At 42.2% G+C, this 23,830-nt stretch overlaps 1 protein-coding gene across 1 annotated transcript; it reads right to left on the minus strand.

Annotated features, from left to right (window-relative positions):
• Positions 1-1,105: 1,105 nt before the first annotated feature.
• zbtb7b (zinc finger and BTB domain containing 7B) lies at positions 1,106-22,538 on the minus strand. Its single transcript, XM_083918440.1, has 4 exons — positions 21,989-22,538; positions 19,740-19,845; positions 4,346-5,421; positions 1,106-4,214 (listed from the first exon to the last, which is right to left on the minus strand). Exons 2-4 carry the CDS (start codon positions 19,839-19,841, stop codon positions 3,581-3,583), a joined length of 1,812 nt encoding a protein of 603 aa, XP_083774566.1. The 5' UTR covers positions 19,842-19,845; positions 21,989-22,538; the 3' UTR covers positions 1,106-3,580.
• Positions 22,539-23,830: the final 1,292 nt, after the last annotated feature.

A 23,830-nucleotide genomic window follows, 5' to 3' on the forward strand; every position in this document is an offset into this window, starting at 1 on the left:
GTAAATGAATGTAAAGACTGAACACGACCGATCTTTGCCGTTACATCAAACAACACAGCCAAACATGAAGCAAGTGCAACAACGCAAGACCTAGCAAGGCAGCTAATGAGGCTGCTAATTAGTCCTGCAGCATCTTATTTTGTGAAGCTCTCACTAATGACTTAAAGCTAGTCCGAGATTTTGTCTTGTTCGGCGGCCTCTTGCTCCGGTTCACACACGACACCAGTGCTTCTCCCCCCGACATGGGCCATAAAACCCAGCAGTCCAAAGCAGCACGGCTAACTGGCTGACGGCAGCGACACAAACCGTTAGCCACGTTAGCAACAAGTGGCGCTTTCTGTCCATGAGGTAACTCTGTGAAAAAATGAGTCAAGGCAGGCGGAGGACATCAAATGGAAAACCAGACAACATTTTCTCCATAAAATGTGATCCAGTTTCACCAGAATCAGTGACGTGGTAAGTATGTGACTTAGTTACACACTTCTCCCGGGAGATCGCACGCCCTCACCACAGTTACAAGGTGCAAGAACCGGCGGTGCAGAGAGGGAATGACAGAGTTCACCCTTTTACAAGTCAGTGTGGCATCAAAATGATTTTGGAGCTTTTGTTTTAGGTGAAAATAGTTGCATAATGTTGCTTTAAGATTAAAGAAGTGGTATTGGACAGGAGGTAAGCAGTCCAAAAAACTAAGGGGTATTTTAAGGTGACCTAAATAAAAAGTGTATTCTACTTAATAGAGAACATTAATAGAGATGTTTAAGTGTTTTAAAGAACATCTGCTTCAAAGAGAAGTTACTAATTGAGCTCAACTGGTGAATCACTGGGCTGATATTACTGCACAAAATAAGCTTATCACATATGTTGGAGTTTATATAGTACAATATCGGCCAATGATTAACTAGAAACATCAGAAATGCCAAAGGTGGGATCAAGGTTTTTTGAAAACGGTGTATCTAGTTTGTCCACCAGAGAGCACAAGACAACTGTCACATTTCCCATGCAGCACTGCTCTTTAATTACCAAATTAACTACTTTTTGTGAGATAAAAAGTTCCCTTAAAGCGTTGTTTTTGTGATACGAGTCAAATCAGAAAACACAGAAAAGATCAAGCTTAGATATGTTTTATTTTTTTTCTTTACATTAACTGAAACAAATGATGAGAAAATGAAGTCATATCTCTGAGAAGGTCCCATTTAAAAACTGAAAGACAAAAATGTATCCCTGATAGCGGGGTCTCTACACAGACCAGACCCCATGTCCCTTCACCGAAGCCAAGAAAACAAACAGCTCACATAGAAACACACTTCACAGCTGGCATCAGTTAACCCTCATTCATTCACAAAGCTCCGAGTGGGAGCACCAACACCCTTCACGAGCAGGTCCAACTGTCATACTGCCATTCCAGTAGCACTGGTTCTGGTAAGGCCAGTAGTTTATACCGTCAGGCATCTTATCTCACAATAGCTTTAATTAATTTGGTTCCCAACCCTTAAATGATACAAAATCTCTTATTTTGAAACTACTGGCCTTACACTTACATGAAGAGTGTCAATTGACCAACGGCACCAAACAATTTCTTCCCATTTTATATTTTGTATAATCATCATTTAGTGCATTGCTCAAGATTTCCTGAGAGTAGTTGCAGCACAAAAAAATCTAAGGCAACTTCATCCCAATATATATATATATAATATCTATATATATATATATATAACTCTGTACTATTATGCAGGAGGAAGAGTATTCAACATATGCAGGTTTTAAAGAAGTATTTCAATCACAATCATAAAATGGTATCGAGTGAGTTAATGGACTAGATATTGAAGATCAGACAAAAAGGCTTAAAGCTCTCAAATCTCATAGTGCAAATAAACTGGAAATTTAAAAAAAAAGAAGATTGTTTTTACACAACAAGGAGCGGATAGTGCACACAAGGTCAGACCAGCACGTTCTGATACATGGGTTTCTAGAGAATTGGAAATAAAAAGACAGCCGCTGTCGTTTAAAGCCATAAAAGGATTGCATTACACCCTGCAAAAGGCCTTGAATGTACTGGTCCAGGGGAAGCGTGATGAAACTAAAAAGGGGTTTTGGTTGAAGATAGAACTCAAAGGATAATGGCCCCTTTAGACACAGCGCGGGCCGATCTATAAGAACTGCTGTGTTAACATGTGATACAGTACTATACATGTTAAATTAACAACAGAAAAGCATGCTGAAAATGTCAGACAGCAAAGTCGTTTTGTGTTCCAGTTACCTTGAGGGTTTTAAACCCCCTGACATACTTCTTCGCTCTGTTCCTCTCTCTCTACCCCGGAGGATGGAATGTGCCTGTATTATTGCAGTACCTGATGGGGTTGAATGTGCAAAGAATGCATTAGAGTAAGAATCGCCAAAAAGAAGACACGCAGCCCATAAAAAAGACGTTAAGTTATATATGGAGATGTAGAGGGTAAAATCTTTAGCGCAATCAATGCAGCTTTTCCTAAGACTTGTGATCTGCATCCCACCTTTGGATTTGGTCTCACAACAAAGAGTTTCAGCAGAAGAATCATAATAAATAACAATAAATAAATAAGTACAGAAAAAGGGGAATGTCATTTCATTCATCCCTTCACCTTTTTGCCCCCGATTATCTTTTTTTAAACAAGGAATCCAAATGAGTGCATTGGAAGACTGAAATCCACAGCCTTTGGGAAAAGAAGAAGTCTTCAACATAATCTACATCAACTCATTGACCCAGACTTTGTCTCTTTTGGTCAGGCATTTTACACAGAGCTCCACGGCTCTGAAACACTTAAACATGGAAGCAGATTCTTTCTCATGGCTATCAAAACAGTTGGGAAGAGTCTTCTCTTCAAATCCAACATTGGCTACAATTCACCTCTCTCCTCTCCTGTTAACTTAGGATTTAAGAAAACAGTTCAACTAAACTCTTTGGTTAAAGCACCAAACGAAAGCAAAGGCTACCACTAACAAGAAAACAACACAACAAACATTATTGCTTACAATGTACAGAACTAGTTTGCTTAATTAGACTGTAGTTCCACTGATAACCACCAGAGGACAGTGAACACACAAACTCATTCTTGTGATCTAGGTGGTATACCTTCTGAATTGCACCTGAATCAATATATTTATTTTGTAAGTAACTAAAATAAACATCTTCAAATATCCCTTCATGTTGCAGGTCTGGATCTGTAGCTTGCATAGTGAAAAGCATCCCAGTAACCACACACTCAACACACACGTCCAGATGTCCAGCTAGAAAAATCAAACAGCTCAAACCTGAAATACATCAAATGAAACGGCAAACGACAAATAAAATCTAAAAGACAAATGAAATCAAAATGCCAAGAGCCAGAAGACAAACGTTTAAAATATCTAAGAAAACCCGTTTTCAATTTTTTTTCTTTTAATATCATTTAGTTGTTTTTTTATTTTCTAAGCGCTCTCTATATGGGAGCAGCAGGTCACTAGTCCAGCCACCTGAGTGAGATTTTTTTTTACTGTGGATGCTTTACCACACGGACAAACACACACGCACGCACGCACACACACACACACACACACACTCTTTCTATTCCTCTTCCTCTGCTTCCTCTTCTCCAATTTCCTCTTCAACGTCATCAGCCCATTGATCACGCTGCGCAGCCGGCGAGTGAGTTCCTTCTTGATCTTCTCTCTCCGCCTCTCTGCCCCCTCGCAGCTCCAGACTTCGCAGGAAGAGCTCAGGGTAGCCAGCCAGCCTGTGAGGCCCAAGTTGAGCCAAAGCGTGGAGTGCGGCGAGAGACCGCTCCCTCTCGACGTCACCTGGAAACATCAGCGGGGGGCCAGCACCGGATCCACTCCCACCATCCAGTACCGTGTGAGGGAGGAATGCAGAGGAGTGGGCCTGTAAAGAGAGAGCCTCCAGAGGGTTGGACTGCTCCCTGCCACCTCTTTCCCCGTTCCCATCCTCCCCAAGCTCAGCCCCGCGTCTTGGCCTGCGTGTGCGCAGCTCCAGGCAGCTGTGTCCCTTGCGGTGACGTTGGAGGTGGTCCTCTCGGGCAAAGGCCTTGTGGCAGAGCGGGCACTCAAAGGGCCTCGCTCCGCTGTGGAGGGACAGGTGGTTTTTGAGGTCGTAGGAGTGGAGAAAGCGAGCAGGACAGTGTGGACAGGGGTAAGGACGTTCACCTGTGTGTTTCCTCATGTGGATCTTCAACTTATCATTCCTATTAAGGGAAAAAAGGGAAGAATGAAGATATAAAGAATGAAGAAGCAGGAAAGGAAAGAACAATAAACATGATTAAAATACATCTAGCCATTTTCATTTGTGCATATTACATGTGATAAGTTCCTGTACCGGGTGAAACGGACTCCGCAGGCGGAGCACTGGAAGGGCTTCTCTCCAGTGTGTGTCCTCATGTGTCTGGGTAGTTTTCCTGCTCCATGGATGATCTTCTGACAAACAGGGCACTGCTGGGGCGTCTGGGACTTTCTCTTTCTCCCACCTCCCGCTGCGGATGCTGCTGCTCCTCGATCAGCAACAGAGGTAGGTATGGAGGAGCTTTCCATCAGCATACCGTCGTCGCCAAAACCCTCCATGTCCTCATCCTCTGAAAGCTTTTCATTCAAGGGCGGGACAGGAGGCGGGTGGGCTATATGGGGGCGCTCATGCAGCCAGTGAAGGAGCCCTCCATTTAGTGTAGCCCCTCTTCCTGGCTTTGCAATCGCTCTGGGATTTCCATTCTGCCTGGGTTTGAGGTGAAGCTCCTCCTGTTCAGGGCTGGGAGGCTGGGTAGACGGCAAGGAGCGGAAGCTGTCGGATGCAGGTGAAGGGTGTGAGATGGGAGAGGCAGATGGTGGGTTCAAAACAGAGGAGTTGATGTGATGGGACCCAACTTTTTGCATCTTCTTTTTGTCCATTTTTCTTCGGGACCCCCTCTCCACCCTGTTCTCTCCCCCCACCATCTTCTCACTAGCTGTGTGTTGAGCTCTCTGCTCCTCTGCAGTCTCCCCCTCCGCCTCTGCCGTGTCCCCGAGGATGTCTCTGCATGCGTCTGCCACACACTGGATTCCCAGGAGCTGAGCCCCTCGCAGCACGTCTCTCATCCCAGAGCTGGGGATGGTCAGCGTGGCAGTGTAGGCAAACTCCAGCAGGGCGTCCAGGGCGTCGGGTGCCACGCAGTCAAGCTGACACACGCTGAAACCTCCTCCGCCCTCACCGCCCCCCTCCTCTGCCCCGAACAGCCGGCGGAAGTAGAGACTGACGGCGGCCATGACGGAGCGGTGAGTTGGGTAGCGTGTCCCACGGGATGTCAGAGTGAGGTCACACAGGAGTCCTGTCCTCCTCTGGTCATTTAGGTGAGACAAGAGCTCATTGCTGTGCTCCGGGAAGGGGATCCCAATCAGACCGTCCTCTCCTGGAGACATTGCCACCTGCGTGAAAGAGGATGAAGATCAGGTAAGTGGTGGAACTGAGGTCTGAGCAAATGACAGTTTTGTACCTGTCACAATTTGCCTTTTGTAGGAATAAAATTTTAATTTAAAGTTTCTTTTTCTATGAATTTTATCATTCATTTTATTCTGTATTTGCAGTTTCTAAATTTGACATGATACCTTTCTTTCTCTTCTTTTAGAGAGATAAGGAGTACCTTAAAGTAAATCTTCCATCGCGTGACTGACAAGAAGTTTCCTTCACCTGAGGGACAATTTAAACCGGGCTTAGTGACAACTCCCCCCCCTTATCCTCGCTTCCCCACCCCCCGTACTTTCTCTCCAGATTACTAAATCAGGAGGCGGTGATTTTGGCCAGTGAAACAGAGCACCAGAGGACGAATGAGATGGAGATGGACAGTGCCAGTGGGCGCGGCGAAATATAACAGCAAAAAGAAGAAAAAGAAGAAGGAAATAATCATGAGAGCAGGGAGGGATAGAAATATAAAACCAAATGATCGATTACATTGATGTGGTAAGGATGCAGGATTACGCAATGTACTGTGTGTGATGTAACCAAAGGGCAGTAGGTTAATTCCTGTTCGAAACCTTTATAGCATTAGCTGTTTGATTAAAATATCTGGAGGGACAAAGGTAGGAGAGCAATAAGAAAGAAAAGCAAGCAAGAACAGGGAGGAAGTGACATGTTAGTGGGTGAAAGGGGGGAGTACCAGTGAAAGAATGAGGAAGGAAAAAACAGCAAGAGAAGAATTACAACCTTTTATGAGGACTGAAATAAAAGTACGTCACTCACAACATATAGGAGTACGGTCATTGCTAGATTTCATTTATTTCAATACACTCTTTGCCCTTTTTTTAAACCAATAAAATATCTCTACAAGAAAAGTTACTGACACAAAAGGTACAAGCTAGTACTGCAAATCAAATAAGGACAATATCTTTCCTAATTTCTCTTTGTGAGGCACGAGATCTGTCAGTAATAGGACCCAACAACTCCCTTCTTAGGCTCCCTGAGCTCGCACCTAACCCTGTCCCACAATATCTCACACACACACCTGAGCAGACCAGATTTTCCACAAACAACTCACCCCCCAGATTCCTCCTCCCTGCCCTTCATCTCCCTCCCATAGCAACTGGCAGCCCCCTGGCCGTCCAATAACAGTGTTCACACAGTGCCCAGAGGGCTCTGCACAACGACGGCACATCCACCTGACTAACCTGCTCCAAAACACACCCTATTAAGCACACAGGCATAGGTACACACACACACACACACACACACACACACACACACACACACACACACACACACACACACACACACACACACACACACACACACACACACACACACACACACACACACACACACACACACACACACACACACACACACACACACACACACACACACACACACACACACACACACACACACACACACACACACACACACACACACACACACACACACACACACACACACACACACACACACACACACACACACACACACACACACACACACCGTGCCAGTCTGTGGTTCCCCCCACCCACTATTGTTAGATTTAACCTGTTGTGTGATGATCTTAACGGCAGACTATTTTAAAGCGCATACTTAATGTGCTCCACCCATTCAACAAAAAAAAAGTCAAAGCCAAAATAAATACCGTTCAAGAACTTGCCAGCACTTTTTTTATCCTTCTCATCACACAGATGGATATCAAACCTCCCAAACTGTTCATCCTACCTTCCCCGTCTTCATGGGCATGGGCACAGTAAGCTGGAGACGAGGCAGCGTTTGTCTCATGGCATCCATCTTTTTGCTCTTTACAACTCTTTTCCCTCCGCCGTCTTTTGAAAACTTCTTTTTTTCCCCTTCCTATTTCCTACAACCCTTCAGACGTGTAACTTAAAAGGTCTGATCTCTTTGTCAGAAGTTGGGGTTAAGCGTTCATCCTTGGGGATGTCTACCGCTTTCGCACATTCTGTCTCTCACTCTCCTTCCTGTTGTATCAAAAGAGGGTGCACGCTGATGAAGGCAGATTCAGAGATACCCCTCCCCCCAGGTCGCCTACGCGCCCCCTCTCTCCAAACCCCAACGGCCCATTTTCCGAACTCTTTCCGATAAACACCATCACTTTGACAAACTCTCCCTGTACAGAAAGAGACCAGCAGGTAGATGGGGAATCGTGTATCTAGGGTCATGGCAGGACTGGGGATGATTTAGAGTAAATAACCTTCAGGCTACACACATTAAATGAACTGGTTTGGCAGGAAGGAAACTAGCGTGTGCGACCAAAACATCTCAGAAATACAAACTTTGTTTCAACTCACAAAATGTCAAAGTTGAACAATCATGTAAGAACCAAAATCATATTGGCATTATGAGTCATATTACACCCAGGAACAAACATTCAGGTAGGTGCAATATGAGAGGTAACCATATTGCATCGTACCACAGAGACAAACTGGTGCAGAAAGCTCTTCCTTTGAAACCTGGGTATGCTAAACGTCCCCAAGTGCCTGTTATAAAACGCTGTGGCTTCTACATCACAAATTTACTGGTATTTTCATAAGTTATCTCTACAACTTGATGCAACAAGGACGACATGTGTTGGGGCAGCTGCTGATTCAGAATAGTGAGGAAGTAGAGGGGCATACGTTTGCTTTGTCTCTTGCACACACAGACACACTTTTTTTTCAAGTTCACCATACTATAGCAACTATAGCTATGTTGCTACGACTATTTTCATAGTGGAGCAATCATTTAAGCCATTTTTAAAACAAATATTGAGAACATTTTCTGGTTCCAGTTCCTCAAATGTGAGGATTACCTGATTTTTTGGGTTGTTAGTTTGACAAAACAGCACATCTTAAGACATCAACTTGTGCTTCAGAAAGTTGTCGGCCACTATTTTCTGAGATTTTTATGGACAAATCTGCAGATGAATCGTTAACTACAGCCCTCCATAATATACAGTTGAATAATAACATGCTGTAATATATATGGCCTTACAAACTCACCACCTGAGCCTCTGTGTAAAGAATCCCTTGTCCTTTTATGTGTACGGTTTGTCTCATTGTAAGTAGACCCGATAACAGACCTGTGTCACATTTCAAAAGGTAATATTGTTTAAATGCATCCAGAGGAAAACAAGGTTGTTGCTAAAAATGTATTATGTACATAAATACACATTATATCATGTTTTTCTCAATTTGTGAAATGCCCTCAATCAGTGAAAAAGTCGCCAGAACAAAAAAATCTGAAATCTTAAGCAAAGCAGTGCAGACAAGCGAGACACAAAGGGGTTTCAAGAGGAGCACACATAAAATGCACGACAAATTTCCGGCGCAGGGGAGAGAATAAGAAAAAAAAAAGCATCATGGGTGGTTGGTGGTTCGAGCTTGTTATTTTAGGCATATTCTTTAGAACATAGGCGTGTTCGGAAAATAATAAGATTGCAAAGAAGTTGCAATGATTCCCATCAGTTTTCTGTCTGTCTGTGAGTCACTTAATACTGACACATCATGACATGCACAACCACACACACACAGTTCATATCCCTTATATCCCTCTTCTTCCATTTCACCTTGTTTCTGTTTTTTTGTTACTAACCAAGGACGTGTTTGCGTCAGTTGCTGAATCTTGCAACACACATTGTAACTGGTTAAATCGTCGCATAGGCAGATGCCACAAACACATTCTGTCTGGCAAAGAAATGATTAGTTCACAAGTCCATATTCAACATCAATAAAAGATAATTACTATCGTTGTAAGTTTACTCATGTTAATTAGGGATCAGTACCTTAAAGTCAAATAACACTGATATCACTGTTTGCCTTTAGGCGTGTCATTTAAAGTCATTGTTAGTCTTCCCAAAACATACGACAAAAAAAAAGCTCACTGAAAGTATTTTATCTCTCGAAAATCTGACATTCTTTCCATTTTGTATGCGTCGTATGCATTAACGTATATCCTTCCAACAATTGGCTCTTATCTCTTTCTTAGTTTTTTTTGCTCTCACCTCCCACTGTTTTTGTCGACAGCGGAGGAATTCACCTCCCCTGCAACTCTACGGTTTCCTCATCCCTTGCTTTCAGTATGTGCACACTCTTACTCTCTCTTAACAACAAGGATTTTTTTCGTCAATTAAAAACACTGATATCGTCTGGATAGTTTTTAATCATTTTGTCTTCATCTAACTCTCAAAAGTGTCAGAAATCTACAGCTACAACTTAGCTGTACGACCCGACAGCAAAACGAAGCAGAAATCAACATGTTTAAAAGAGAATTCAGCGAGGATTCGTTCTTACTGAAGAGGAAATGGAAACTTAAATCCACCATTACTGTCCACTACTGTGACTCTTGACACAAATTTGTGTGGAAGCCAGGAAAATTACAGCAGCAGCATTGACCAAACCTGCACACAAAGATTTATTCTTCAGTTTAAAAGCAGGTTACAGCATCCACTGTCTATATCATGAAGTCCCTCTGCACACATTCAGTGTGTGTGATGACTGGAACTAGAACCGTTGTGTTATTTTTATGGGTCTTATTTTCCGTTAAAGGCTGTAAGTTTTCCCAGTCCACCTCAATTATATCAGGCTCCAGTACTAAGGGGGAAAATATGACTTTATACTATTCACAGAAAACTGCGGCTGAGAGGGAGAAGGAGAAATGCTTTTATGAATTCTGATGTCAGATGTTTTCCAAAGTGCCTGTACATGTGTGTGTTTGTGACTGTGTGTGTTTGTGACTGTGTGTGTGTGTGTGTGTGTGTGTGTGTGTGTGTGTGTGTGTGTGTGTGTGTGTGTGTGTGTGTGTGTGTGTGTGTGTGTGTGTGTGTGTGTGTGTGTGTGTGTGTTAATGTAAGCTGGTATGGTTGTTTGCATGTTGTGACGGCTTTCTCAATACTTAAATAACCAAGAATATGGATCATTCTTAGACTTTAAGAGTCACAAATTAAAACTGAATGTGGATGTTAAGAGTGACATTTTTAAAAGCAGATGTAACAAAATGTCACAACTATATTTCTCTTTTTATGTCCAAAATGTTATAGAATATATTATTGTGTTTAATTTAATATATATTTAATATGATTATATAATGCATGTATGGAGATACATTTCCAAACATTGTAGCAGTTCAAAAGGAACTTATTACAGTAAAATGCTCACAAGCTGTTTTTGTCCATTCTGTAAAGCAAGTGAAACAAGTGTTAACAAGTGTGTTCAGATAAAACCCACTCCTTGAGATGTTATTTGTAACCACAACATAACAAATTTTGATGCATAACTACCACTGTGCCAGAAAAACAACAACACGACCAAACACATGGAAAGTAATATTCAAATTCATACCGTTTCTCCTCCACACACTCGTCTTCCTCTCACCACTTTTCTTCTGTGTGACGGACTGATTTTAAGGGTTAAGAAAGACAAAGTTTCCCCCCTCTTTACACCTCACTTATTTGGGGTAGTGAGTGGAGTGTGGTGGTAGGACACCTTCTCTGAGGAAGAGTAGGGGAGGAGGAAACGGGGGGGGGAGGGTGGGGGAGAAGAGATGCGAACACACACACGTCTGCCAAACCAAAGTTGCACTCAGCCCAGCAGAGCACTCTCACAGGACTATCTGACTGCAGTACCTCCACCTTTAAGCAACAAATATACCCCAAATATACAAAAGAATACACACAAGCTGACACATTCAGGTCTTCTAATAATGCAGCCCATCTCTGTCAGGAGATAAAACACAAGCTCCACCCCCTCTGCGTCCCAACAGTTCCCTCCGGACTAAACATTTGCATCCCACCAGGAGATATAAAAACAGATGCAACCAGGGAGAATTTGAATCTGCATTTGAATTTGTCAAACACCAGGCTTGAGACACCATCATGATAATTACAATGATTGCACCCTGCCGTGACAGGAAAGAAAGAGGAATAAAAAAAAAGGAGAACTCCAGTGAGCTGATGTTTTTCAGCAGAAGTTCTGTTTTTTTTTTTTGAATTCAAGAAAGACCCTGCAACCAAGCCCTCCTCTGTCCTTACTGTAACTGGGGCAATATATGGTGTGTGTGTGAGTGTGTGTGTGTGTGTGTGTGTGTGTGTGTGTGTGTGTGTGTGTGTGTGTGTGTGTGTGTGTGTGTGTGTGTGTGTGTGTGTGTGTGTGTGTGTGTGTGTGTGTGTGTGTGTGTGTGTGTACGCATGCGCACATTGTGGTCTTAGTTCCAAGAACACATTACATTATTCATTTGGCTGGCAGAGCAGAGGCCCTTAATCCCTCGCCCTCCCACACCACAAACTCTCCACTGGAGCTTCAACAGCAGCAGTTTGCATGCCAGACTTGAACACCACTGTGAATCTGCAGGAGGATAATCAGCTTATCAACACATGGGATGAGACGTTTGGGTGCACATATATACGCCCTGTCGCTTCCAACCTTTATTTAACCTTAAGTTTCGTAAATAAAAGTGTCTTTTAACACTTTGTAAGGGGAACACAGACATCAAATGTGACAATAATGTTAAATGAACAACTTAAATTAGTATTTAAGAATATTTCGGGGACGAATGTCTTTTTTAAAAGATATAGTGTCACATGACAAAGTAGTCACTTCAACAGTTATGACAGCAGAGAACAATTATATTTTATTGTGATTTAGCCTTTAGACCAGGAAAATACAGAATGAATGCCGCAGATTCCTACACGATATATTGCCTCACATTACACTACAGATTATATTGATATATTACCCTGGTCTATGTGCAACCCAACATATCTCTTATTTTAGATATTGAAAGCTAAACACACCAGTATGTTTCCTGACAATTTGCTACGTGTCGATTCAAGATTTTTTAGACATTTCCTTTATTTCTACAGATTTTTAATTCTAAACATACTCTGTTGAACAGATGATTGATACAGGGCTGGGTTACATTTAATGTCGAAACGATGTATAAAAATGTCTGTTGTAAATATTTTTCTATATTGTTTCTTTTGCAATCATGAAAAACCAATAGCTGAACTGCGTCAGGGCAATATTTATGGAGTTCGGATGACATTTTACGCTTTGATCCTTGCATGTTATATTCATTTTGCACTAAAGTTCTTAAAAAATGACAAATACTCAGTAGTTTCTATATGTCATTCATTTAATTAAAACAGGAGTATACAAAAATAGGCTTTACCATGTGGATTTCATTAAGACTATTTATTTATTGAATTAACCGGTATAACATACCATTTAACATGATATATATCATTATTGATATGAAATGGCCTATATATGGGGATAGAAGATTTTAAGCCATAATACCAGAGTTATTTCCCTATAAAATAATGAAGAAACATGTGCTTTTGTGTTTATTTCTGCTGAAATTAGTGTCATGTGTAAAATGCCATGTTTTCCACTGTGAAAGTTGGAGAGAGCAGGAGCAGAAAAATAAACAAATCTGAGGTTGGAAAGAGGAAAAGGGTACGAGATTTGTGAAGAGACAACAAAAGGAAATTGAGGGAGGTATGTTTTCTAAAAACACACATGTTCTTAGAAATCACACAAGAAAAAGGAGGCTATGGGGGAGGAGAAACACATGAGAGTGAGTGAATGGGGAGTGGGTGTAGAGAGATACTCTGAGAGATAAGCAGAGAAGAGGGGAGGTTAAGACAGGAAAATCTAGTCCCGGCCTTGAACAATCTGTGTTAGCGAGGAGACATGAAACAAGAGGAGACAGAGTTGAGTTACAAGGGGGAGAGGAAGGGGGAGACAGAAAAAGAGAAGGGTGAGGAGCAGTGACATGACGACTGGGGGATAAACAGAGCAAGAGGTGAACACATGCACGCAGCCACAGGAAGTAGCATGAATCCTTGCAGGTGTGTGTGTGTGTGTGTGTGTGTGTGAGTGTGTGTCTGTGCAGATGTCTGAGGAAGAGATGTGGTAGCAGCGATCTCTATCATTAGCATCACCAAAAGGGAGTTTCGCCCTAAGATGGAGAACACACACAGATGTGAGAGAGGAGGCATGCTGACGGAGTGGTTTCACACTTAACACTCTCTTAGAGCTCTTTATCTGGTCAGCAGTTTCTACCCCCCCAACGCTCCACAACAGTCTTTGTGAACACTGGAGCTCCAAGGTGTGTGGGCGAATCAAACACTGCACCTCAATTCATAAGCAGAGACACTTTTGTGAGTGTGGTTTTAATGACGTTTATTGATCTGATGAGCTAATTTGAGTTGGTGAAGTTGAGGATCATTTCCTCTGAGACAACGGATGACACCGCATGTGAAAAAACTGGAACGTAAGCCATAAGCCTAACTATCATTACAGTCAAGCATACAGTAATTTATCAGCGTACTTGCTGTAACTCAGCGTGGGTGTTGTAACACGTCGTTCTGTGCGGGTGTTGATCGTGGAGCAGATCACGCACACAAAACCAGAATCATATTCTAGCTATATTACACCGAGCATTTACTTGAAGAGTTAACCAAGTCAATTATTTTTATTAGCTACAGTAGGAATCGTTCATTCGCAAAATTCCATCGAGGTTAATATGAGACTCCTTCGAAAACCTGCCCAACAAACCAATACTACAGTAGGGATGGGCGTTAAGGTTAAAACCTTCCATGCTGATAGGTCATTTTCATAAATCATGACTTAGCACATTTTCTGGTAACTCAAGAAATAAATTAATAGACGGTAAAGCTATTTCTTTATACTCATAAGAATACAATTAAATAAGAGACAAATGAAAGATACTGAATATTTTCTTAGTTTATTAAGAACTTTAGTGCAAAATGAACAGAACGTGCAAACATCAAAACATGAAGCTTTGTCCAAATGAAGTAAATGTTGCGATAATGCAGTTCAGCCGCTGTTTTTTTAACATTGCTTTAGACACAATATAGAAAAAGAAATACCGTAGACCACTGTTTTTTAGTTTTGACAATATATACCGTATATATAATCATATCACCAGCCCTATAATGTAATACATAATTTGTATTTTCAAATACATTTCTATCTTGTTTTACAAATTTGATGAAGCTATTAAACTCAGGGTTCGTACACCTTTTCCAAGCTCAAATTAAAGCACTTTCTAAGTCCATTTTCAAGCTTCTCCAGCAGCTTACAGCTGTGGTAAAGGAAAATGATTATTACACCTTTTTTAAATATGATTGTATTATGCTTTAAACAACTAAAAATGTGTTTCGTAACTCAAGGATAAGTAATTAAATTAAATTTCTATTCTATAGCTATTTGTTGTGAAAGAAATGCAGACAATTTCAATCATCCAAAATTCAAGCACTTTTCAAACCTGGAAAGCACAACATTAAAAATTGAAATAAAGCATTTTCAAGGATTACAAGCATCTGTATGAACCTTGTCAACTAAAAAAAGTGTCCACAGAGGAACATTTGGCTTATTATCCAGAAGCATAAAGAAACAATGAAATATTAAGCGTATATTATGGGCAAATAAAAGAATATATATCCATAAACTGTAGGAACGTTTTTTACATTTTTTCCCCAACAGTGTATATAAATGTACACATTTGTGCGTACAGGACAAAAAAAAAAAACAAGATCACCCAACAATATAACTTAATCTAATTCAATAGCTCTATAATTACTAGTTACTATAAATCTTTTGTGACGCTTACATTTTTTTAATGTCATTTTGTCCACTGGACAAAACATGTAACAAAACAATGCACTCCAGCACAAAAACACTCACACTGTGGACGTGAAAATGACTACAAAACTGAATCTACAGCACTAAATATTTAAATGAACTTCACAAAATTAGTTCAAAAGAGCAAAAAGGTTATTTGGGGAGGTTCATTGTGATGGGGTTAAAAAAATGTAGTTACAGCAGGATGTTTACATTGTCTCAGTGTTTATTCTAGTTACTGCATTCAAGTCAACTGCTCCTGCCTGTAAATATATACATGCAAAAATAAAAAGGAAGTAATTCCAAAGAAATCGTTTAAATATGAGCAAAAAACATCTTCGACCAAAGACAAATTTATGATGGCTGCAGAAAATGCCAGAATCAGTTTCTGAAAAGGTTTTTTTTAAGAAAAACCTAATATTATTTCTGGGCCTGTGTTGTGTCTTAAGTTGCCACATCTGGGGGGGTCTTAACAACTGCTGCTCTCCTACAAAAATGACGTCGCACATTAGAGGAAGATATTGCAAAAGCACCATGCACACACACACACACACACACACACACACACACACGCGCAAATACACACACACACACACACACACACACACACACATAAATGTCGCAAAACTAACTGATCCTGATCAGTTTCCCCTTCCTGTGCTTAGTAAAGATGGTCGACCACTAGAACAGATGGGGAGATAAATGGCAAAGACAAAGTGACAAAGAGCTAAATGTTCAGATCTGCAGAAGCAGAGAGAAGTAAAAAGATGATCAGAAACATGAGTGAAAGATGTGTCACCTTCCTGATAAATCATCTTAACGGCGTAGCAGGGAGGGAAGGAGGTTTTTACTGTAACTACAATCCATTCATTTAATCAGAACTTCAGAATAAGTTAAGTCACGACAGCTGTGTGCAAAAACAACAACCCACATGAGATCAAACTGTTTTTTCTGATCTCATCTCCTGAATGATGATTTTCTCTTACGCAGTCTGAATGATGGAAATATGACGAGAATTTTCTTGAGGGGGAAATAGAAGGAAGACAGGATAAAAATAAATAAATGTATTTTATTAAAGACGTTTGGTGCCAAAGTAAGATATTCAAAATATGAACAGTCTGCTGGGTCAAGTGTCCAAATAAAGATGTGTGCTTTTTAAAATAATAATAGTAACGCAGAAGTGACTTTATTTTTCCAAATGGGATGGTGTGCAGCCTTTTTGGAATAAAAGCCTCCATTTGGTGCTGGAGTTCCCCCTTGAACATCATACATGAAAGGGGTCAGTTTCAAAAGCAATGACTCCCTTTGCCTGCTCATGTTTGGGTGTTTATTCTCACTTTCCCTGAAGTGTTGTCTCACTGTACCTATTTATGATAACCGCCCACTCAATGTGTACAGAAACAATTGCACTGTTACTCGAAGAGCTGAATCACAATCACTCCTGCAGCCTTTAGCTTTTTTTCTGAATCCTGGTTTCTTTCTCTCTTCTCTGACTCTTTACAAGAAGAAGAAGAAGAAGAAGAAGAAGAAGAGTCACGGCCACCTGGTGTCTGGTTAACGCTGGGTGGCGTGGGATGCAGGGCTGGTGGTCGAGAGCGAGGGAGGGCTGTCAAATGCTACAGAAACTCATGACTGAAAAGAGGAAATGGCAGATACATAACTTCCTCTATTGACACAGATCAAGTGGGGGCAAGACTCAACTGTAGTAGCAGCAGACTGGATTACGGACACCGTGTAGTCACCCCCTCTGCAATTACTGCCTCAATGTGGGGAAACAACCGCCATATATGGTGAAAACGCGGCATTTGTGCAGTGGTCAAAGGGATATGGGACATTTTTAAATAGAGGGGACTCTTTCATCATAAAACAAATAAGTTACAGCAGTGAAATATTCACCGTGACTTCATGAAAATAAAACCATCGGCCGACATATATTCTTCTTGACAAGCGAAGCCCCATTTCTTGCCTTGGATGAAACACCAGTCTGTCTGCAGGGGTGTCATTTATCCTTGTTAGTGTGAGAGTAAGGAAGAGAGAGATATTCTCAGAATAAAAGTTGTTGCAACATTGGCAAAAAAGCCTGAGAAAAAGGTGAGACACCTTCAAATATTAGGGGATAGATAGAAACCTTCACTTCTTTCAACTCCCATGCTCACTCCCCCGTTCTTTCTCTCTCTCCCCACCTTCCTCCCACTCAGACGGTTTGTCAGAAACTGAAAGACCCATGTCTGAAAAGGGGGAATTTATATGGGCTCACATGCCCTAATTACACCATTTCCTGGAACTGTAAGTATGCATGTTTTATATGTTTGTGTGTGTCTGTAAGCATCTGTCGGAAGTGTGTGTTCCCCCGCCTGACAGACCACTCAATGTCACTTCCCCGCACCAGTTCACGGACACATGGTTGTCAGCACTCATACTTCAGCAATGCCAAGGTCACATGATTACACACACACACAATTTTTTTGTTAATGGTGAACGTTAATTCAAAGAGAATTGTGCACCACTGCATGATACATATAGTTTAGGAGGATCGACTTTTTAATGTTCCCTCTCACGATGATCAATATAATCAGGAAAGATAGAGTTGCCGTTCAAAAACTAGATATTATTCACATTGATGTTCAATCTTAGATGTTCTATGGGGTATGTGTGAGGTTTTTATTTCAGAGGACATCCTTCAGTACGTTTTATTATAATGTTGAGAAAGGAGCAACAGAAATATGTATTATTTGTGTTCCTGGAGGTTTCCTCGGATGAGGGTAACAGTTTGAAAACAATTTGAATATCATTAAAAGCCTGAAAAAAGTTTCATTTTCTATGTTCTCTAATGAAGTTCATGGTTGAGCCAAAAACCTCACACTTTTTGAACTTTAATAATATCCAAATGAATATTGTTTTTAAGTTTAGCCAAGTATTACTGTTATACTAACATCAATATTGTTTTAAAGCCTCGCAAAAGCAGCGTTGCTTTATTTTGATTGGATCACATAACAAAAACTTTTAAATATCATAAGCCTATTCTAAACACAAGCGTGTATGTTTGGCCTCATTCCTGAACCCTCTTAAAAGCCGATCGCAGTTATAGAGCGCCTGAAGCTGACAAACTACAGGGGAGTTAACTTCCAGCTCGCCTATAAAATATTCAACTGCTTGACCACTTTATTCAGCTCATATTTATTCTATGGACAATGATGTTTTCAAGACACCCCTCCTCTTTAGCCATCGAAATAAAATATGTTTCATGATGTTATACCCCCACAACCATGTGCTTTTGGCGTATACTGTGGTATGACACAAAGAATAAAATAGACAGATTTAGCCGTTTTGGACGTTTTATATTTGGGAAGTTAGCCCTTTTTTGTACATCGCTTCTTTGTGTAGGAAAAGGAAAAAAATCTGTAATGTTTTCAAATTCCTCTGTATGTTAAAACAATAAAACTGTGCAGTAAGTGTGGTTAGAAATGCTCTTTATACTATATAAATGTTGATTGGGTTTGTTTGTTTGTTTTGGTAGAAACAACAATCTGAAACTTCATCACTTAAATTGAAGTATTCATGACATGGTTGATCACTGACATTTATTACTACACAGCAACAACAAGACAAATGTGCATAACAATAAGGCTTTTAAATAGGTTACTGGTTTATCTTTGTGCCTGCAGGGGGCTCTATCCAAAATAAAAGTGACATATACCTTTAAGATGACAAGTATTTTTGGAGAGTAAAGAAAAGAAAGTCCAACAGAATAAAATCACCCCTATAGTGTCGCACTGAATTTGTTCCAACGCGGTCTTGACTCGTGAGAGACGCTGACTGGTTTCCCAAAAGTATCTTAAAGACATCAGCCTGATTGAAACAAAGCACTTATGGAAGCGTCTGAAATTCCTTCCCCTTATGTTCTTCTGGACTTCTATTGCAAGCTTTTGTTTTCATTCTTCACAGAATGATACACTGAGAGACCAGAGGTGTGTCCAAAAGAGTGCACCATCAACTCCACTTTGATTCAATTAAAGACATCTCAGTGGCTGAAGGATACCAAACCCATAGAATTATCTTTTTTTCCGTTATGCATCTTTTGAGAAAACGTTTTAAAATGGTTGACGGTATAAAGGTGTCTTTGAAAGAGAGGAAATGATGTCGGCGCCAAGGGGCTGAAAAATGATGCCAACGCAAAAGTGACAAAACTGCAGTTCATGGCAACTTGGCTCCAAACGCGAGTCGATCCCCATAGAGACCCCATTTAAAATGCCCAACTTTACAGCAGGAATAAACATGTTTACAGCCCAGTACAGAAAACAGGTTTAATCTCTATAGCCTTGTTTCTAACATAACTCATCCGTGAATTAACTATTAGGCTTATACCTAAGGCATAATTAAAGGCGTGGCCACTTTAAGTGACAGGTGGAGGCCATCACAGGCGGCTAGCATTTTTCCCATTTTTGGAATAGCCGGGAGTTAGAGAGCGTCAGGAAATGCCAAGATTGGGGCGGCCAGATCCAGCCATTTTGAGCTTTGTATTGGCTCTTCAGAAACCCACGGGTGACGACGCTTTGTCCATATTTCATACAGTCTATAATTGGGACTCATGGTAGCATACATAGTAATATAGGATTAGAGATTCCTACCTCAGGTCCATAAACCCAGGAGAAGATGGGTGCCTGCTTTCTTCTGCCTCTCCCTTCTCCCCCTCCTCTTCGGTCCTTTGCTAGAAGGTCAGCAGAGGTCATACACCTGAAGGAAAAAAGCAGAGGACAGTTAAAAAAAACCCTGATTTGATTTGAGCGTCATTCATCCCAAAGGGGAGTCAGGCATTCACCAAGAATGTGAACAAAGACATGATGAACTGACAGAGAAAAAACAACACGCTGACTAATTGAGGCGTTTGCTTTCTACTCTCTTGTAAAATTGGACACACACACACACACACACACACACACACACACACACACACACACACACACACACACACACACACACACACACACACACACACACACACACACACACACACACACACACACACACACACACACACACACACACACACACACACACACACACACACACACACACACACACACACACACACACACACACACACACACACACACACACACACACACACACACACACACACACACACACACACACACACACACACACAAATTAAAAAGACATTGATAGAAACCGACTGCTTCCTACTTTGACTTATTCGGAAAAGAAGTTCTCCAACAGTCAGTGAGGTTGAGAAAATCCCCCCACACACACATGGGGCTCTTTGTGACTGACTGCATACTATATTTACTGTACTGTTATGATTTCCAGAGCTCTCCAAGAAATATTCTTTAAGGTAGACAATGAGGTGGAGAATGTGTCTGAATATTCAGACTAAACACACAACGATGAAGCGTCAGAGGGGTGAAACGAGAGAAGAACTCAGCTACAAAAAGCGGGCCTGTAGAGCGCTGAGCAGGATGCAGGTCATGTCAGGACAGCAGGAACGAGGGATGAAGCACAGATGTCTAATTATGTTGCAGACAAAGTTAGGGCAAAACAGAGCTGGCATTAAGAATTTATTTCAAAACCCTGATGGCTCTTCCATATGTGGAGAGACAGCCGTCCCAGCACGAGAGAGCATTAGATGTCCACTCACGTGATGGCATGCACACAGGGAAGGAGACAAAAAGAAAACAAAGAGGACTTCTCTCCTCCAAACTTTTCTTCGATCACAAGGCCACGTATGATATGTCAGTCCCTTTGAGGCCGAGAGGTGAGCCATAAAAAAAATAAGACTACACCGGAAGCCTACAGGGCACGAGGCATTAACGACCTGCATAGAGGGCTAAAGATTTAACCAAACAGGCTGTGCCCAAGACAGAGAAACCAAACCCAAGCCAGTTGAGCTTGTTAGGCCGGTCTGTCAGAGGGGCGAGTCAGCAGCAACACGTCTACCTCTGTACACACACACACACACACACACACACACACACACACACACACACACACACACACACACACACACACACACACACACACACACACACACACACACACACACACACACACACACACACACACACACACACACACACACACACACACACACACACACACACACACACACACACACACACACACACACACACACACACACACACACACACACACACACACCTTAACCTGACATTACAGCCTGAGCACATCCTATTGTAACACAGGATAGTGACAGGATTAAAATAAAACACTGGGTGCGCCATTGGGATGATGATGATGATGGTGATTACCAGCCCACTGAAGGGAGATCATTCAGGTGCAAAAGGCTAAAACCAGCAGATCCACTGCGTGCTCCTCTGCGTGCCCATGAGCAGCGGAGAGGCAGGTGATGTGCGTGAGAGCAGGTTAGGTTTTGGATGTCAGCCGGTGTTCTCGGCTATAATTAGCAGCACAGTCTTCAGAAATGTACCCGCCGACCCTGCTCTCTCTCTCACCTGGCTGCTGCGCGCGCGCACAGACGCACATATTTGAAACACCGGCTGCAGCACCTGCTCCAAAAGCAACAACAACAACCTCACAGCCTATTAAATGATATGCATTTAAAAAGCCGAGCTGAAACGCGCCCTAGCCGCATTATAAAGAGGAATGAATGTCGACGGGAGTTACCGAATAGCCGTGACGTGGAAAGTCCTCCCGTGACCCCGATCAGAGCCGAGGAGGGAGGAGGGGGAGAAGAAGGAGGAGGAGGAGGAGGAGGGAGGCTATAGGTTGAGGCAAGTCGGTGCTGTCATGACAAACATACATGTCCCTCACATCACATTTAACTTAAAGTAGTTTTAAATGTGCAGTCAAAGCGACAGCAGCCAGGTGAAGCAGTTACCTGAGTGCCGGTGTGTCACCTGTTCAGACTCGTCGCCTCCCACCTGACCGGCCTCCACACTTCCGGGATTATTCCGTCCCACCCTGCCTACTTCTTCTGCTACTACTTTCTTTTTTCTCTCTTTTAAGTATTATCCTGCCAGCTCTTTTCGTTTCTTTCCCACCGGGGGTCAATGCTCCTGACGCGCTCAGCTCGACACCCGCGGAGTTTTCTTTTTTTTTTTAATCTTCGCCAAATCGTGCGTCGGCGTTTTTTCTCTCTCTCTCTTCTGGGTCCTTCTCGTCCTCTTGTCTCTGCAGACCGCCCGGCTCTCCCTGGGCTCTCTCTCTCTCTCTCTGACCCCCCTATCTGCTGCCTCCGCTGGCCCACTCAGACTCCCAGCTCCTTCTTTCTGAGAACCAGGAAGCGGCTTGCCCTACTTACACCCAGTCGCGGATTGGCTCTGGCAGGGCTGGAGAAGAGACCGCCGGGGTGGGCAGGGCACAGGGGGAGGGAGGGAGAGAGGACGGAGGGGGTCCGACTCTGATGCGATAGGCCAAACGCGGTGTCTGTCGCGGGACCGGTGGCGGAGGGAGGAGAGAGGTGGGCAGGTTTGGAGACCCCGCTCCTCCTCCTCCTCCTCCTCCTCCTTCTCCTCTTGCCTTCGGGCATCACCGCGCAAAGGTGGGTAGAGTATAGGGCGGGCAAGAGCGAGTAGAAGGATATGCCTATGTCTTACCTGTCACATGCAAAAGCATTCTCAGTCGAAATGGACTTAGTGCCCCCCTCCCCCTCTCCTCCTCATGACTCAGCATTATTCCCTCAGGAGCGATCTCCAGAGGGGACCACGGATGGAGGGAGATGGAAGTGCTGCAACTCAAAAAGGGGACTGAGGCTGATAGATGATTCAAATGAAACGGAACCTATTGTGATGAATGAAACTCTTTCAGAGGATGTGTCACATCCAGTGTGAGGAGCGACACCAGGGACTTTTTAAAATGACCTGTAGTGAGTTGGTGAGTCAAAAACAAAAAAACAACATATAGTATGTCTATAGATCTTATCTGATAGATTTTTCCAGCGAGAGAAAAGTGACACGAGCACAGACACTAAACAGCAGCCCTCGTTTCACTGCAAAAAAGTCAACTTTGAACACTTCTGTAGGAGGAAAAACAGCTCCTGTTTGAAGTGGTAATGCGGATGGGAATCACCTCGCTTTTTCAAAGTTTGAATCTTACCCTCGTCTACTGTAGCTCCAGGAGTGTGTGTGTGTGAGTGTTTGTTGGTGGGTTTTGAAGTGAGGGTGCAGGAAGTCTATATATAATTTTGTGGTGAGCTCAGCCAGCCCCCCCATTACCACCCCCTAACCTTAAAATCTGTGCTTGTTCTGCGGTTGTGCTACCAGAGACGTAAAACTATATGTGCACCACATGTTCCATAGATGCAACTGGGTCTCATGATAGTTTATCATAATTTTATTCTCTCTTTATTGTGAAATTCAGGAATATTTTATCTCTCCAAGCTTCTAAAAACTGTTTAAACTGGTAGCAAAATGGACAATCTGTGACAAGGGGTCACTAAAAAACATTAATCATACTGCTTTAGAAGTTTGGAAAGCGTGTTTGAAAGCACACAGATAGACTCTTCAGTCTGCTTGTGGATGAATGAATTGAGAACTAGATCAATCACAATTAAACTTGCAGGACTAGTACACACAGATTGTTGCTATTACACATATTGCAGCACTGTGATATACTGTGAATAAAACAAACAAACTCTGCAGTTTGAGTTTTTAGCCCCTGAAACTCTCTGCCAGGGAAGTTGGTTTCTAACACGGCCCCAGAGTAAAGGCTTCCCTCTGAG

Source organism: Echiichthys vipera (assembly GCF_963691815.1).
Source record: "Echiichthys vipera genome assembly, chromosome: 8".
NCBI classification, from domain to species: domain Eukaryota; kingdom Metazoa; phylum Chordata; class Actinopteri; order Perciformes; family Trachinidae; genus Echiichthys; species Echiichthys vipera.

Excerpts from the sequence above, each read along its gene's own strand:
- zbtb7b (XM_083918440.1), bottom strand. The coding sequence starts at position 19,841 with ATGACCTCTGCTGACCTTCTAGCAAAGGACCGAAGAGGAGGGGGAGAA. Across the intron at positions 5,422-19,739 it reads CCTGGGTTTATGGACCTGAG|GTGGCAATGTCTCCAGGAGA; the intron begins GTAGGAATCTCT and ends TCTTTCACGCAG. Across the intron at positions 4,215-4,345 it reads TGCGGAGTCCGTTTCACCCG|GAATGATAAGTTGAAGATCC; the intron begins GTACAGGAACTT and ends TTCCCTTAATAG.